Source organism: Hippoglossus hippoglossus, chromosome 10, assembly GCF_009819705.1.
Source record: "Hippoglossus hippoglossus isolate fHipHip1 chromosome 10, fHipHip1.pri, whole genome shotgun sequence".
Lineage (NCBI taxonomy): Eukaryota > Metazoa > Chordata > Actinopteri > Pleuronectiformes > Pleuronectidae > Hippoglossus > Hippoglossus hippoglossus.
In genome coordinates, this window is record NC_047160.1 from 15114562 (window position 1) to 15128442 (window position 13881).

Sequence of the window (13881 nt, forward strand, 5' to 3'; positions counted from 1 at the left end):
GGCACGAGGTGGGGTACACCCTGGAGAGGTCGCCAGCGTATCCCAGAGCTGACAAATGGAGACGAACAACCAGTCATGCGCCCACGGGCAATTTAGATTTATCGATTAAGGTGCATGTCTTTGGGCTGTGGGCGGAAGCTGAAGAAACCAGAGACAAACCACGCAGACACTGGGAGGACATGCTTGAACCCACAAGCCTCTTGCTGCATTAGAGTTTTTTTTAAATTCAAAATACATGCAATAATCTGTAGAAAATGATTGACTCTGCTATCCTTAATGCTCATTTTCAAACCACACCTGTTGCTTTTCCCATGTAATCCATCCACTCCTTCTATAATATATACCGCTTATCCTTTTGAGGGTCCCGGGGGGGAGCTGGAGCCAATCCCAGCTGACATTGGGGGAGGCAAATAACCATTCACTCTCACATTCTCATTACAATCAATTAAGGGTCTCCATTGAACCTAACCCCAATGTGCATGTCTTTTTACTGTGGGAGGAAAGACTGAGTACCCTGAGAAAACCCACACAAGCACGGGGAGAATGTGCAAAGTCCACACAGGAGGAACCAGGACGAACCAGGATTCAAACCAGGAACATTCTTGTTTGGCAAGAGTGCTAACCGCTGCTCCACTGTGCCGCAGGAATAATCAGAGCAGGAGATTTTCAGAACACACGCAGTCATCTGTGCCAAAATTATTCTCGGAATAATCATGCCGCTCATTTTCAAACAACACCTGTTGCTTCTCCCGTGTAATCGTCCCGCTGATTATTAATTCATGCTCCCCTCTGCTTCCTCTCCCCAGTCAGCTGCTGCACGACTTCTATTCCTGCATCCCCCCCGAGAAACTGCAGAAACAGAAGGTGGCCTCCATGACTGAAATCGTGAGCAGCCGACTCTTCCAGAAACAAGGTGTGCACATTTTCTCTAATTGCAGGCCTCGGCCCTGGACTAATAGCAGAGTCGACGGTTTATGTGAAGACTTAATCTCAGATGTGCACAGTATCAGACGGCCGCCGCGCCGTCCTGTGTGAAATCCTGCAGAGCATTAGTTGCATCTCACTTAAAGGTTGAGATCGCATTAAAAGGTCTGTTATACACGGAGTAATTTGAGCAGGGCGGACAGCTGCTCCTGTGACTACCCATGTATTATGCTCTAAAGGATTTGTCTTGGTACAGCACAGTGGATAAAAGTGTGCTGCTGCTAATACAGCGAACATAATGTTCTGTTCTCTGTGAGGCAATCCAGTAAAGCACTCTGGTTAAAAGCATCAGCAAAATGGTTAAACGGCAAACTGTTGTTTATGCATTCATGCTTCTGATTTGGTTCACTGAGATGTAGAAACATCAAATCAAATCAAATTTCTTAATACAGTTTAGAGCGGACTTGATGTGACACATTAAATAACTAGAATGAGAGAGCGAATACCGCTAAGGCCCAACAGTCCCCTTCAATTCAATCAAGCTGCAACAAATGTCACACTCTCATAGTCCCCTAAATATTCTTGATAAAGGTGATTGAATGAGACCTGAATTGTTTTGTAGCGAAATGAAATATAAAAACAAAACAAAACAAAAAACCAAGCTCACAATGTTAAAGAAAGTGGGGGGAAAAAATCCGGAGTCCATTAATTTGTCCTGATTCAGTGCCAAAATTGAATTGTTTTTTTCTTGGCCCGTGTACCGTTCTTTACTGAGTCTCATGGAAAATCTTTTTCTGTGGTTTTTTCGTAATCTTGCTGGCAAACAAACAAACACACTAGAATGAGACTCAGTGGAGAGCACATCTCTGCCAAGGCCACCGGTTTTTATTTGGATCTGCACCACATTGCACAAACTCCTATATATCAGTCCCATGAACATGTCTTTTTCAAAATTAAGATCAAATAATTTACTGAGAAATCTGAAAAAACGCTACAACTCACAATATTGAATAAATATTAAAGGAACTGTGTATCCACGTCCAGATCCAAACCTGCACCAAAATATAATGAATTCTTGACACATACCTTTTACACATACCCAAACTTTTTGCTTTAATCTTGCTTGCAACAAACAAACAAACAACCAACAAATGGACAGGGGTGTAAACACAACCTTCATGGCTCGAGGGTTATCACTATCAATTTTGAATATTAATCCAAATTATTCTATTATTATATATTTGTTACAAAATGTCTAAAGTTAAAAGGAAGCCAACATTATTTTCTTCAGCTAGAATTCAAACAAACAAAACAATCTTCTACTGGGATAAAGGAAACCGTATTGTTATTTGACGTTGACGCTGTAACACACAATTACTGCTCTGCTTTGTTCACCTCCTCTGACATTACAATCAGTGCATTCAGATACCATCTTATTACAATCAGCACAAGTGTCTCCTGTTAATGTTTACCTCCGCCGGTGGTAAAGGTCACTTCCTGGAGACGAGCAGCCTCGAGGCTAAAACATCATCGACCCAAACAGATATTTTATCGGACTTCTGATGGTTTTCTTTTGTCCTTGTGCTGTTGACATTCCCTCGGCGCCCTCAGCGAAAATATCTTATTGCAAACAGAAAATTACTAGATTCTTCTTCTCTCGGTATTTGGGCTGAATATAGAGAAAGATAAGTTTAGTCATACCTGTATGAACTGCCAGTGTTTGAGTCTGATAAGACAGAAGTGTTTTCAGGCTGCTGCAGCTTGACTGTCGTGAATGTGTCACTTTTTTCACTCCGTGCCTGCTCTGCTTTTACATGATTTTCTCCGGATATGTCCGGGGACACATCATTTAGTCTTTACTGTAGCTTTAAAGTGCACCACACATCAGTGAGGACACACGCCTCACCAGTCTGAGTTCACCCCCCCCCCCCCCCCCCCTCCTCTGCTGAGACCAATTACTTCTGTCTAATTTGCTTGTAGTGGGCTGATAAGTGTTGGTTTCCCCAGCAGAGGCGATGGATAGAGTGGGCTAATGTTGCACTACTCTATAATACAGACTTTATCATCTGGAGGCTCGTAATTGAGCTTCTGCAGTAACAAACTGAGGACTTGGAAATAGACTGTCAGAGAATGTGAGCCTCTGCCATAGACACTGAAGATGCCCCAGTGTGTGCATGAATGCATTCTCACACACAACCTGCAAACACATTTGTCTGTATATGTTTCAGAGTGTGGCTGATGCTGCCATATCTGGGGGTGAGTGTATTTGTGCATTTCGGTGTTTGTGCAGTGGGGTATTCTTAAGAGGTGTGTGCAGTGGCTGTAGTGTTTATTCCTCGGTGTACAGCAGCGGGGCCTCGCTCATCAGTCAGTCGCTGCCAACACAAGCCGGTAGCCGGCCCGGGATACGGACCTTTTGGTATTGATCCTGGCTCCAGTGATTGATTCCCCGGGGGATGAGACAACAGGCTCGGCCCTCCGGCTGGCTGACAACACGCTCAGAGTTACACCGTCACCGGGAAAGCAGCGGGTGGAGGGAAGAGAGCAATGCAAGTGAGAGGAAAGGGACTGATGGGAACAACAGGTAGAAAAGGAGAGAGCAGGCTATAGAGAGAAGATCCCTCAGTGTACGACAAACACTATTTTTTTAATTCTCTTGTTGTGTCTCAGTGCTTTTTGTTTTATCATTCATCTGCTTTGGCATGATACACCTGTGTACTTTTGTGCCTTCCATGTGTGATGTGCCTTTGTCCATGTTTCCATATAAGTCATAAAGTATATGTTTATTAATTATTCATGCATTAGTCTATGCATGTACCTCTGTGTTTTATATGTGTGTGTAAATGTTGTTTCTCTGTTTTTGTATTCAACCTGCGGGACTGCAGATAAAAAGCATGCGCGGCTCATTCTGGCACATGTTGGACTTACGCACGGGTGCATTGTCCCCATTTAAATATATAAACATAAACAATTTTGTCAGGCAAAGCATTGGAAATTACAGTTTACGACTTTTCGTAAAAATTAAGAGGGTTGGGTGAATGGATTGGAAAGATAACTGATAATGGGATAGATCGAAAAAGGGATTTGAGAAAAATAGAGAGGAAAGAAGAGGTAGATGGGGAGGTGCTGAATGAAGGTAAAACAGCCTGGAGGGGAAGTGGAAAATAAAAAGAGAATTAGTGGGAGAAGGGGAGAAATGGGCCTTGTTTTGCTATCAAACAGCCCAGCAGTGATTAAAGTTTAAGGCCTGCTCACTCTAAATCTGTCAGCAAACCTGCATAATGTTTACCAGCGACATTTAGCCCCTCCTTCTCCTCTCATTCTCCCACCATCCGCTGGGAGAGGAGGACTTATTTATTTATTTCTGCTTATTTATTTCTTCATCTATACACCGGTCCATTCCATCTCCCTCCCCACCTCAGCAAATGAGGGCTGACACTCGGATTAATTGAGACGCATTTTAGCATTGGGATGCTAATCAAGGGGCTTGTCTGTGCTCCGGTGCCGTTCGTCCAGGAGGCGGAAATTTGCAGCAGAGCGGAATTGCGAATTTATAACGGGTAATGGCCCCCGGTGTCCGATCACTGCACTGCAATACACATTTAATAACCCCAGCTGTCTGTCTGAGCGTCTCCAGGGAGAAATGTCAAGCCACTGACAGTGAAGCAGAGGCTAGCTGATGGAAGGGAATAGTGTGTGTGTGTGTGTGTGTGTGTGTGTGTGTGTGTGTGTGTGTGTGTGTGTGTGTGTGTGTGTGTGTGTGTGTGTGTGTGTGTGTGTGTGTGTGTGTGTGTGTGTGTGTGTGTGTGTGTGTGTGTAAGACAGTAGATGCCTTGCTAGCTCATGTTTGACAGAAAGTGAGATTGAACAATTTAACAGGTCGTTGGTTTTGTTTTTACTGTATTAAAAGAAAAAAATGTAATTCATTGGCCTCCATTTGACGATAAAAAAGTCGTTTATACAAAACTAGATCATTAACGTACAATATCATAATGTAGATACTTTGTATTTTACCTTATTGGTTTTGATTCATTTCCTCCCTAATGAGTGAATGCGTTGGCTCCACATATTTTTCCTAAGATACTGTAACCAGAAGGTTTTTCTGGGCTGTTGATATTTTATAGTCACATTATTTAAATAGCATAGCCGATCACGTTCAAAGACGCCTCGCATTTTCTTTCTTGAGGCTGGGAAGACTGATTGAGTGATTGACTTGAAAAACTACCTGGTCTGAAGTCAGTGTTTCACTTGTTATTTTAATGGCACATTATTAAGATAACAATATTCACTTACCTCGGCAGGTAATTGCATACACTCTTCTTGTTAACACAGGGACTTGCAGCGGTAATGATGAAGATAACTGTCTATTTGACTAATTGGGACATGTAGGTATAAACAGACCTCTTTCCACTGAGGCGTTATGCACTATGACTGTTTAATTTAAGTGGATTTGCTCCTCTCTGAGAAAAACATGGTTATATTTTGGTGAAAATCAGCAAACAACAGGAAACAAGAAGTCCTTAAAGATGTCAGTCCTGGCTACAATTTGGCGACAGTTCACAGAGTTCAGGGGACAGCAAAATAAACTTTTTTCATTTGATAAATAATTGGACCTTTTTACTTTTTTTCCAGATTTTTGTGAGCAGCCGTGATCTGATTTAATGCTGCACACAGCACGAGCCTTACGCCTGCAGCTCTGCTTCTTACAGCTCACTGTGGCGTCTTCTTCTTAGAGTTTCTTCATGCACACAAATATAAAAGAAAGAAGTACTCACAAAATGATAAATGACTGAAAACACCCCTGCCCAATGAGCTTGTTTAATTTCCTTTCTAAAATGCCATCGCACCCACAAAGATGACAGCTGACTTCAGGCTGGTCAGAATAGAATAGACTTGAATACACGGGGAGTGAGAAACGAATTTCCAGTTTCATTATTTCTTTTTATTTATAATTTGAAACTCAGAATTGCAAGTCACATGCCTTGTTTGCAGTTGTTGACAGAAGTCAGTGGCCCCTGAGTTTCTGCAGTCAGTTTGCCTCCATATCAGCTGCAGGATATCTGAGTCTTCAAATCAATTGAAGAGGGTCGACACAATTTGATCCGATCAACCAGAAAAAACCATCAGAACATCTGAAATCCTCCTCCTGCCTCCTCAATACTACTGCCAACAGGATTTTACAGAATTGTCTCTAATTGCATGGCCTCAGATCTTTTACAAATCCTCGACATGTTTCTTCTTCCAGGTGAATTGACTTGAGAATAGTGCTGTTGGTTTAAAAGCACTGAACGGTTTAGGGCCAAAAAAACATATCTCTGATCTGCTGCCGAGTTCTGAACCATCCAAACGCCTCAGGTCCGCTCTCGGTCCCCAGAGTCAAAATTAAACATGGAGAGGCAGCGTTCGGTTTTTATGCTCCACATATCCGGAACAAGCTTCCAGAGAGCAGCTGGTCCGCTGTAACTCTCGGTTCTTTTAAATCGAGAAGGCAAACTTTACTTTTTGCCACAGCCTTTTATCTGATTTCAAACTGATCTCAAAACATGCAAAAGGGGTCTGTTGTCTTGTTTTGTACATATACTTACTTAATCGTAGTAAGTGCTAAACTCACTGACTTACAATACATTTCCTGCGACTACTTCACAATAAAAGTCACCAGGTGAATGTTTTTAATGTGAAGCTGCACCAGTAGGAAATGTGTGGTTTGCATTGACAGTAACTCAATACAGCATTTGTTTAATGGGAATGTAGTCAAAGGGACGCAGTTACTACTGAAGACGCTGAATATATACAAACTTTGCAGTACTTTTATTTTTGCAATACTATTACTTTTGTACGCTATTAACTCAAACACTATTGTTACCTCATTGGGTTAAAGAATCAAGACTGATGAGAGTTTGCCTCTTTAACTACTGTAATGTATGTAAGATATGTAATGTACGTTACATACTTGCTTATACAGTTGTTTTTTGCTTCCTATGAGGAAAATAGATGCTATGCTTGTATTGAGGTCCTGTCCCATTGTCCCATGTGTTTGTGTGTGTTCATCCAAAACTGTGATTTTTGTTTGTCTATGTATTTGTTTTTCTGGTTGCATACATGAGCAGTATTTGAAGGGATTTATTTTTTTCTTCGCTCACTCAAAAATACCTCTGATTTATTCAGCATACGGTCCCCGGATTAGGGGCCTTGGCAAGAACATACTGCGTACACACACACACACACACACATACAACGCACGCATACGCATAAGCTGGCGCACATGCACAGATACACATGTGCATCCTGTCACGTGGGTTAATCTGGTTTTGAGACCAAATTAAATTTACCAGGCGCATTATGGCTTAATTTAGGCAAATTATAATGCCATCAGGCAATCACTGTGACAGATTGAGAGCATCCACGCTGGCAGGACGAGAGGTCAGGGAGAGCAAAGAGCAGAGGGACAGCGGGATGAGTCTGTCATTTTGTTTGCCCACTCATTTCCCAAAGCTGGTCAAAGTCCCTGACTCAATCCACTAACCCTCTTCTCCGCTGGGCCGCCATTTCCCCTTGTCCATCTGTACAGCTGGAGAAAAAGGCTGCTGTCGTGTCACTCGTCTTGTAGTTCACAATAAACGGATTAAAAGAAACCCCAAGTGTTTCAGTGTAATTCGCTTGTAAGATTAACTGTTACGGCAAGGTATGTCTCGGCATAGGAATAACCCATGAGGCAGAAAATTAAAAAAAAACAAGCTGCTTGTGCCCTCTCTAGTGTAATTATTTTTTTTTATTTATCACAGTAATCCATATAAACATCAGAAATCTCATTACTTAAATTGCTGGCATTTTACTGCAACACTTTATACAGTATAATTGACCTTGTTCACACCCGTGCCTATATATCCTCCTGCTGTGATTACTTAACAGATGCATGTCGACGCTCGATCATTATGAATGAGTGATGTACTGTACAGTTATTATCGTCAGGATTTAATCAGTGCAGAGTGATCTTGGTTGTACGCACACTCTCCACCAATCAGCATTAGCGACGGGTCACTTTAGGCCCCAGATACAGTGAATGTGGTTTTCTACATCTGGCTTCCGAGAGAGCTTTAAAAGACAAAGATATAGACTATCAATCGAGATGTAACGCCTTTACTTGTGTGTCAATATCTTTAACGACATAAGAGCAGTGTCTTTTGGAAATGGGCCTGTTAAGAATGGGGTGTTTGCTTGGCCTGTGATTGTGCTGGTTGCAGCCGCGGCAAGTAAAGACCAGTCCGCAGAACCCTGAAGCCGCGCCACCGCTGCTGCTGAAGGAGCTGCTCGGTGGAGCTCGACCCAGCACGCAGCGCCCCGAACAGGAGTGGTTGTTGCCGTTGTCATGAATGTGCTGTTGTCGTGATTGACAATGTCACTTAGGTTGATGAGGCCCAGCCTGTTATTTCAAAATCTATTCATATTAAACGTATCGCGTGTCCAAATTCACTCCAAAGTCAGCACTGCACTTCCTTGGGGCGATTGGATGGACGATTCTCGAGACGTGTGCCTCTCCATGTGTGATTAATGTGTGAGGGGTACCCTGAGAGTAATTGAGTGTTTGCATGCACCACAAGTGAACAGCATTTACTGTTTGTTGTAACCAAAGCAGCTGGAGATGCCGTGATAATGTCAAAGCAGACAGTTTTACAGCAGCGCAGGGTTCCGTGAGAGTGCATGCGTGTGGTTTGGTGATCCAGTAAGTGTCCATGTTCCCATTTTATAGACGTTTTAAGAGACCGACACATGAATCGTGAAATAATAAATATAAAATGTAATAGTCATACGGCTGCCGTGTATCTTCAAGCAGTCTTAAAGTGCCTCTCCGCTCCTCACCTCTCACGCTGATACATTATTACGTGAAGACTTGCATTACATTAGCTATCGTTACATCACATTAGGGTTCATGTCACGCCGTACTGTTAATGCAGTGAGATCATGCTCACGAACACCAGGCAAAAAGTGCTCGCTTTACCTGTCAGAGTATTATGAATTGAAATTGGGTCGGAAGCTGTGTGTGTGTGTGTGTGTGTGTGGGGGGGGGGGGGTCGGATATATGCTGTCAAGCACACGGTGCGGTGATTGACAGCAGAGAAGCCATCTGCAAAAATGATTTTTGACTGTTGTTGTACAGCCTGACCCAAAATAGCTGTGCTGACTGTAGAGCGGTGAGTTGATGGTACCAGAAGGTTAATGAGAGGGGAGGGGGTAGTTGTTGTCATTCAGTCTCTACGGGGATGTAGTTTGGGAGGTTGGGGATGAAACACAGGAAGAAAACAGGGATGGATGAGATGAATCGAGGAAAGTGAATGGAGTTTTGTCACTTTGGGAAATGCCTCTGCCTCACTCTCTCCCACCATCTCATCTACAGTCTGATCCACACGTGTGTCTCATGGGGAAATGAATGCAGACAGGGACGGGGACACAATGGTCATTGTATGAGTGTACTCGCCCATTCACTTGTTTGGTACTGATGCTTTAACGTTCACTCGGCTCAGGAGCATCCTGACAAAACAGCTTGGTGCTGTCAAAGGATGCACAGCTCTGTGGGCCCGACTCTCAGGTTCCAGCAAAGTAACATCTCTGGGGCTGTTGCTATCTTAACGATCCCCTGTGGGACTCCAGGTCATTATACAGCAGCTGAGATGGATGTCATTGTGATATTATGACAAATTACTGCAGCAGTCAGAGAAGATTGGGAATAATATTCTTATGTGATATGAATGAAGATTTACAGATTATATAATCTGAACAATACGAAACGATTTTAAAAGCTAAGATCAGATGTGTATAGACCTCATCAGAACCACAGCTTTTGAATGTTTCACTGTCCCATTAGAGGACACTGGGAGTAAGTATGACCATTAGTCAAAGCAGTGGGCTGCTTCACCTCAAGGGATTCATGTAGCATTGATCTGCCTCGGTTTAATTGATCAAAACACCGTATCTGCAAATGTCATCAACAGACTAATTGGTCAATCACTTCAATAGTTGTGTGGAAGAGTGAGCAGCCAGGAGGTGTCAATCAGTGGGTGACTCATGAAGACGAGCGGAAAGATAATATACACGCCGTTTGAAACATGGGGCATAATAAGTGATTCGGCATCTGAAAAACAGAAGGGATTATCTGAGTAATAGTATCTTGGTATCCTTGCAGCAAATCTTTGTTTTTGCCGTAAACATGACAAACATGCCCAGATCTGCCTGGACAAATGAGCAAATATTAACATATACCTGGTGTTATTCCAGTTCTGTTCGGGATTGTCATGGACTGGTTTTCAGTGCATCCCTGGTTTTTGCAGAGGATGTGGGTCTGTTGGCTTCATCAGGCAGTGACCTCCATTGTGCTCTGGAGCAGTTTGCAGCTGATTGTGAAGCAGTCGGGAGGAGAGTCAGCTCCTCCATTGGGAGGCCATGGTTCTCTGATGGAAAGCAGTAGATTCACCTCTCCGGGTTGGGGTTGGGTTGATGCCCTGAGTGAAGGAGTTTAAGTATCTCTGGTTCTTGTGCACGGGGAGGATGAAGCACGAGACGAACAGGCGGGTCGGTGTGGCGTCGTACTCGAATGGTGTGGTGAGGGAGGAGCTGAGCCGCAAGGCAAAGCTCTCGATTTACCAGTCAATCTACGTTCCAATCCTCACTTATGGTCACACGCAAATACAAGTGGCCGAAATTAGTTTTCTACACGTTGGGTGACTGGGCTCATCGTAAGAGGGTGAGTTCACACATCAGGAGGGAGCTCGAAACTAGAACCACTGCTCCTTCCCATCGAAAGGGGACAGTTTAGGTGGTTGGGGCATCTACTCAGGATACTTCCTGGGCGCCATCGTTCAGAGGTTTGCCAGGCATGCCCAAATTGGAGGAGACCCCGGGGTAGACCCAGATCTTGCTGGTTGGATTACATATCCCATCTGAGTGGGTAACGCCTCAAGATCCCCCAGGAAGCGATGGAAATTGGGCTAGGGAGAAGGACGTCTGGGATACCCTACATGTCCGGCTACCTCCACTACCTGAGCCAGATAAGTGTAAGACAATGAATTGATGGATGGATAGTTGTTATTCATATACAGTAGTTCTTAGTTTCTTGCTGAAGTAAGTTTCGGTCTGCGTGTGTGTGCCTCTGTGTGTATGGTGTGAGGAAAAGCACCATGTACTGCGATTGTGTTTACTTTGGTTTTGCTGACAGTATTTGTTCTGTACCGGGTCTTATCAGCATCCCAGGAAAAACTCAGCATTGAAAAGTGTACTTTCAAAGATCATTGCCACTGTATATCACCATCACTCAGCAGGGCACTATCATCTGTAACTTATCGGCCTGTACTTTCCGGAGACCACTCATCCGCACAGGAGAGACAATTTTATGCAGTTCTATGAAAAAAATAATATTATCCTACTAAACCATTTCCAGACAGCTTTCTTGCTTTTACAAATCATGCGCGTCAAATATGTGTTATCACCGCACAAGATTAAACCAGCGATTTATTAAAAAAAGAGGGAGCGAGACAAGTGCAGACAGTCGGGCACGACCAATGTACAAATAGTAAATGCGGGGCTTTAAATTCCAAATGGTGTTTTAAGATGGACCAAGGGAAAAAGGGGAACAAGTAGGGAGGAAGATAAATGAAAGGTGGCGTGAGAGTGGATGAGAGGATGACATCCAAAATGACACGGAGGAATGAGAAACCTGCTGAGAGAGACATTTAGTCATCACAGGAGCAGGGAGACAGTTGGCTCGGTTCCAGCCCCGTCTCAACTCCCAGAGATTTACTCATCTCCGCGCCTCCAATCCTCCTCATTATCATCTGTTCTATCACTCCATCTTCCCCAAAGCAAAGGATGGCAAGCAAAGGGAGGGGAGGGAGGGAGGGCTTGGAGAGAAAGAGAGGAAGACGTCCTCAGATTTATATGGGTCTTAGAAATTTGGAGCGCATCTCATTATCATGTGCTATAGTTTATTGTGCTTGGCTGTCAAATGAAAAAATATGAACAGGGAGAAGGGATGAGCTCGCTGCTGAGCCATCAAAGCTGCTCTCCACGGTGGCCTGCCAGCGCTGGCGGCTGTCTACTCTTGGTAACCCAAACACATAGCCACACTCTCACACACACACACACGCACAGAGAGATTCCAGCTCTCACACATCAAACAGCGGCGAAACACCAAGTTGGAAACAAAAAGGACAAGTCACACTTGGGGACGTGGACGCACATCGGTATTACGAGTGTGAGATTAGGTCCAGGATGAAAAGACAGTTGGTGAATATAGATGAGTCCTCGAAGCTCTCTTGGTATGGGTTTTGAATATATGTCGTCACCTGTGTGTGTCTTTGTCTGCAAACGGTGGAGGCTAGATGAAAAAAAACTGCATCTTGATGTTTGCCCCAAGACCTTGATTTCCATTTGTCTGTCAGTATACGTGTTGCCAAAGCTTTCTTCTGCAGCATGGCTGAATTGATTTACTGCGCTGTTGCACCGCGGGCTGTTCCACACCAAATGCAACCAAGCTCGCTCAGGAGAGTGGAACCTAGAAACACAAGTGTGTAAAGGAACGTGAATGCTCATGAACATTTTGTTCTCACGTGTCTCTTTGAGTTTGCTGGTCCGTCCGTGCCGAACTGCGTCTTTTCCAACGGCATGAAAATGTTACGTTGAATTCTTTCGTAGATCACATCAAACTTTCAAAACACTTGTGACAGCACAGAACTGTTGATTGGTTATTGATGCTTACTTTTACATTTCTTGTTATGTAAGGACAATAAATGTGAATCAAGATGGATGGTGTGGAAGCACACGTACAGAGTCAGCAAATAGGAAATCGGCTCCGCTCTTTCCCTCACAGTATTTGCTCCTGCAATATCTGTTTTAAATAGTCTGAGGGGAAATGCAGCCGGCATCCATCATGTTTAATTGCACCTCTGACTTGATCTACTGTGAGGAACCATCATTTGTTTTTAGAAGGGGAAAAAAAGCTTCTCATTTGGGTGCAAGGATTGTTCTTTTCCCGCTCTTGTACAATCAGCCACGGCGCAGTGCCCTAGAGCAGGAAGTCCTTGAAATGGGAGGGATTTCAAATGTCCTCTTGAAGAACGACCTACACCTGCAGCACGCCATTGTAGCTGGTGTTCGTTACAAGACTGACAGCCCCCAGGACAATGGTGCAGTTCAAAGCCGTCTCTGAGAAGCCTACCACTCAGGCTGCAGCAGTGGATATTTACATTCTTGACTTTGTTCGAGGCCAAATGAGAGAAATACCTGTTAAGTTAAAGGCGCTGCTCCACATCAGGGACCCGACACGATCAACTAGTCTTGACGGAGCATTACCAAGGCAGCCTGTGCTTCATCACTATTGATGCTCATATCCAGGAGGCTCCAGAGGCGATTTGAAGGAGGGGCGACTCTAAGCGAGATCAAAACAGACAATATCCACCCGGACAGATCTGTGAAAGTCGAGGGACTCAAGAGAGGAGCAGGCTATTAAGATGCTTTTGGTCTCTTACATGTGTTCTGAATCTTAAGCTGAGAAGAAGCCGCTGACTAAACTAAAGGGTGTTTTAACCTGCATATACTGTAAATTCTCCCAGAAGAGCACAGTATATGTCATTTCCATTAAAAGCAATGACAACATATTCTTCCAGTGTCAGCAGGTAGTTCATAGAGAACTACCTCAGTGATTTTTCTTGATTTCAGTTTTCTATGAATTGGAGCTTGAAAGATTAAATGTCTTTCTAAATAATTGTAAATGCCGTAAAATGATCAAACATTAAAATATAAAAAATATTAACCATAGAATAAAAGTTGTGATCGGTCAATCAATGTAACACGACAATAACGATTAAATTAAAGCCTTAATTGAATGTTAGGTTTCATTTAATTCTATGTAAACAATACAAAAATACACATTGTTTTTACAGTGTGTATATCAGTTGTTATTGGCCAATA

General features: G+C 43.5%; 1 protein-coding gene across 1 annotated transcript in view; it reads left to right on the forward strand.

Annotated features, from left to right (window-relative positions):
- Positions 1–13881, forward strand: part of LOC117769355 (dedicator of cytokinesis protein 2) — a 101701-nt gene that overhangs the window by 27354 nt on the left and 60466 nt on the right. Inside the window, exon 24 of the mRNA XM_034598225.1 lies at positions 807–913. Coding sequence (XP_034454116.1) covers positions 807–913 — 107 coding nt within the window. The remainder of the gene's footprint in view (positions 1–806; positions 914–13881) is intronic.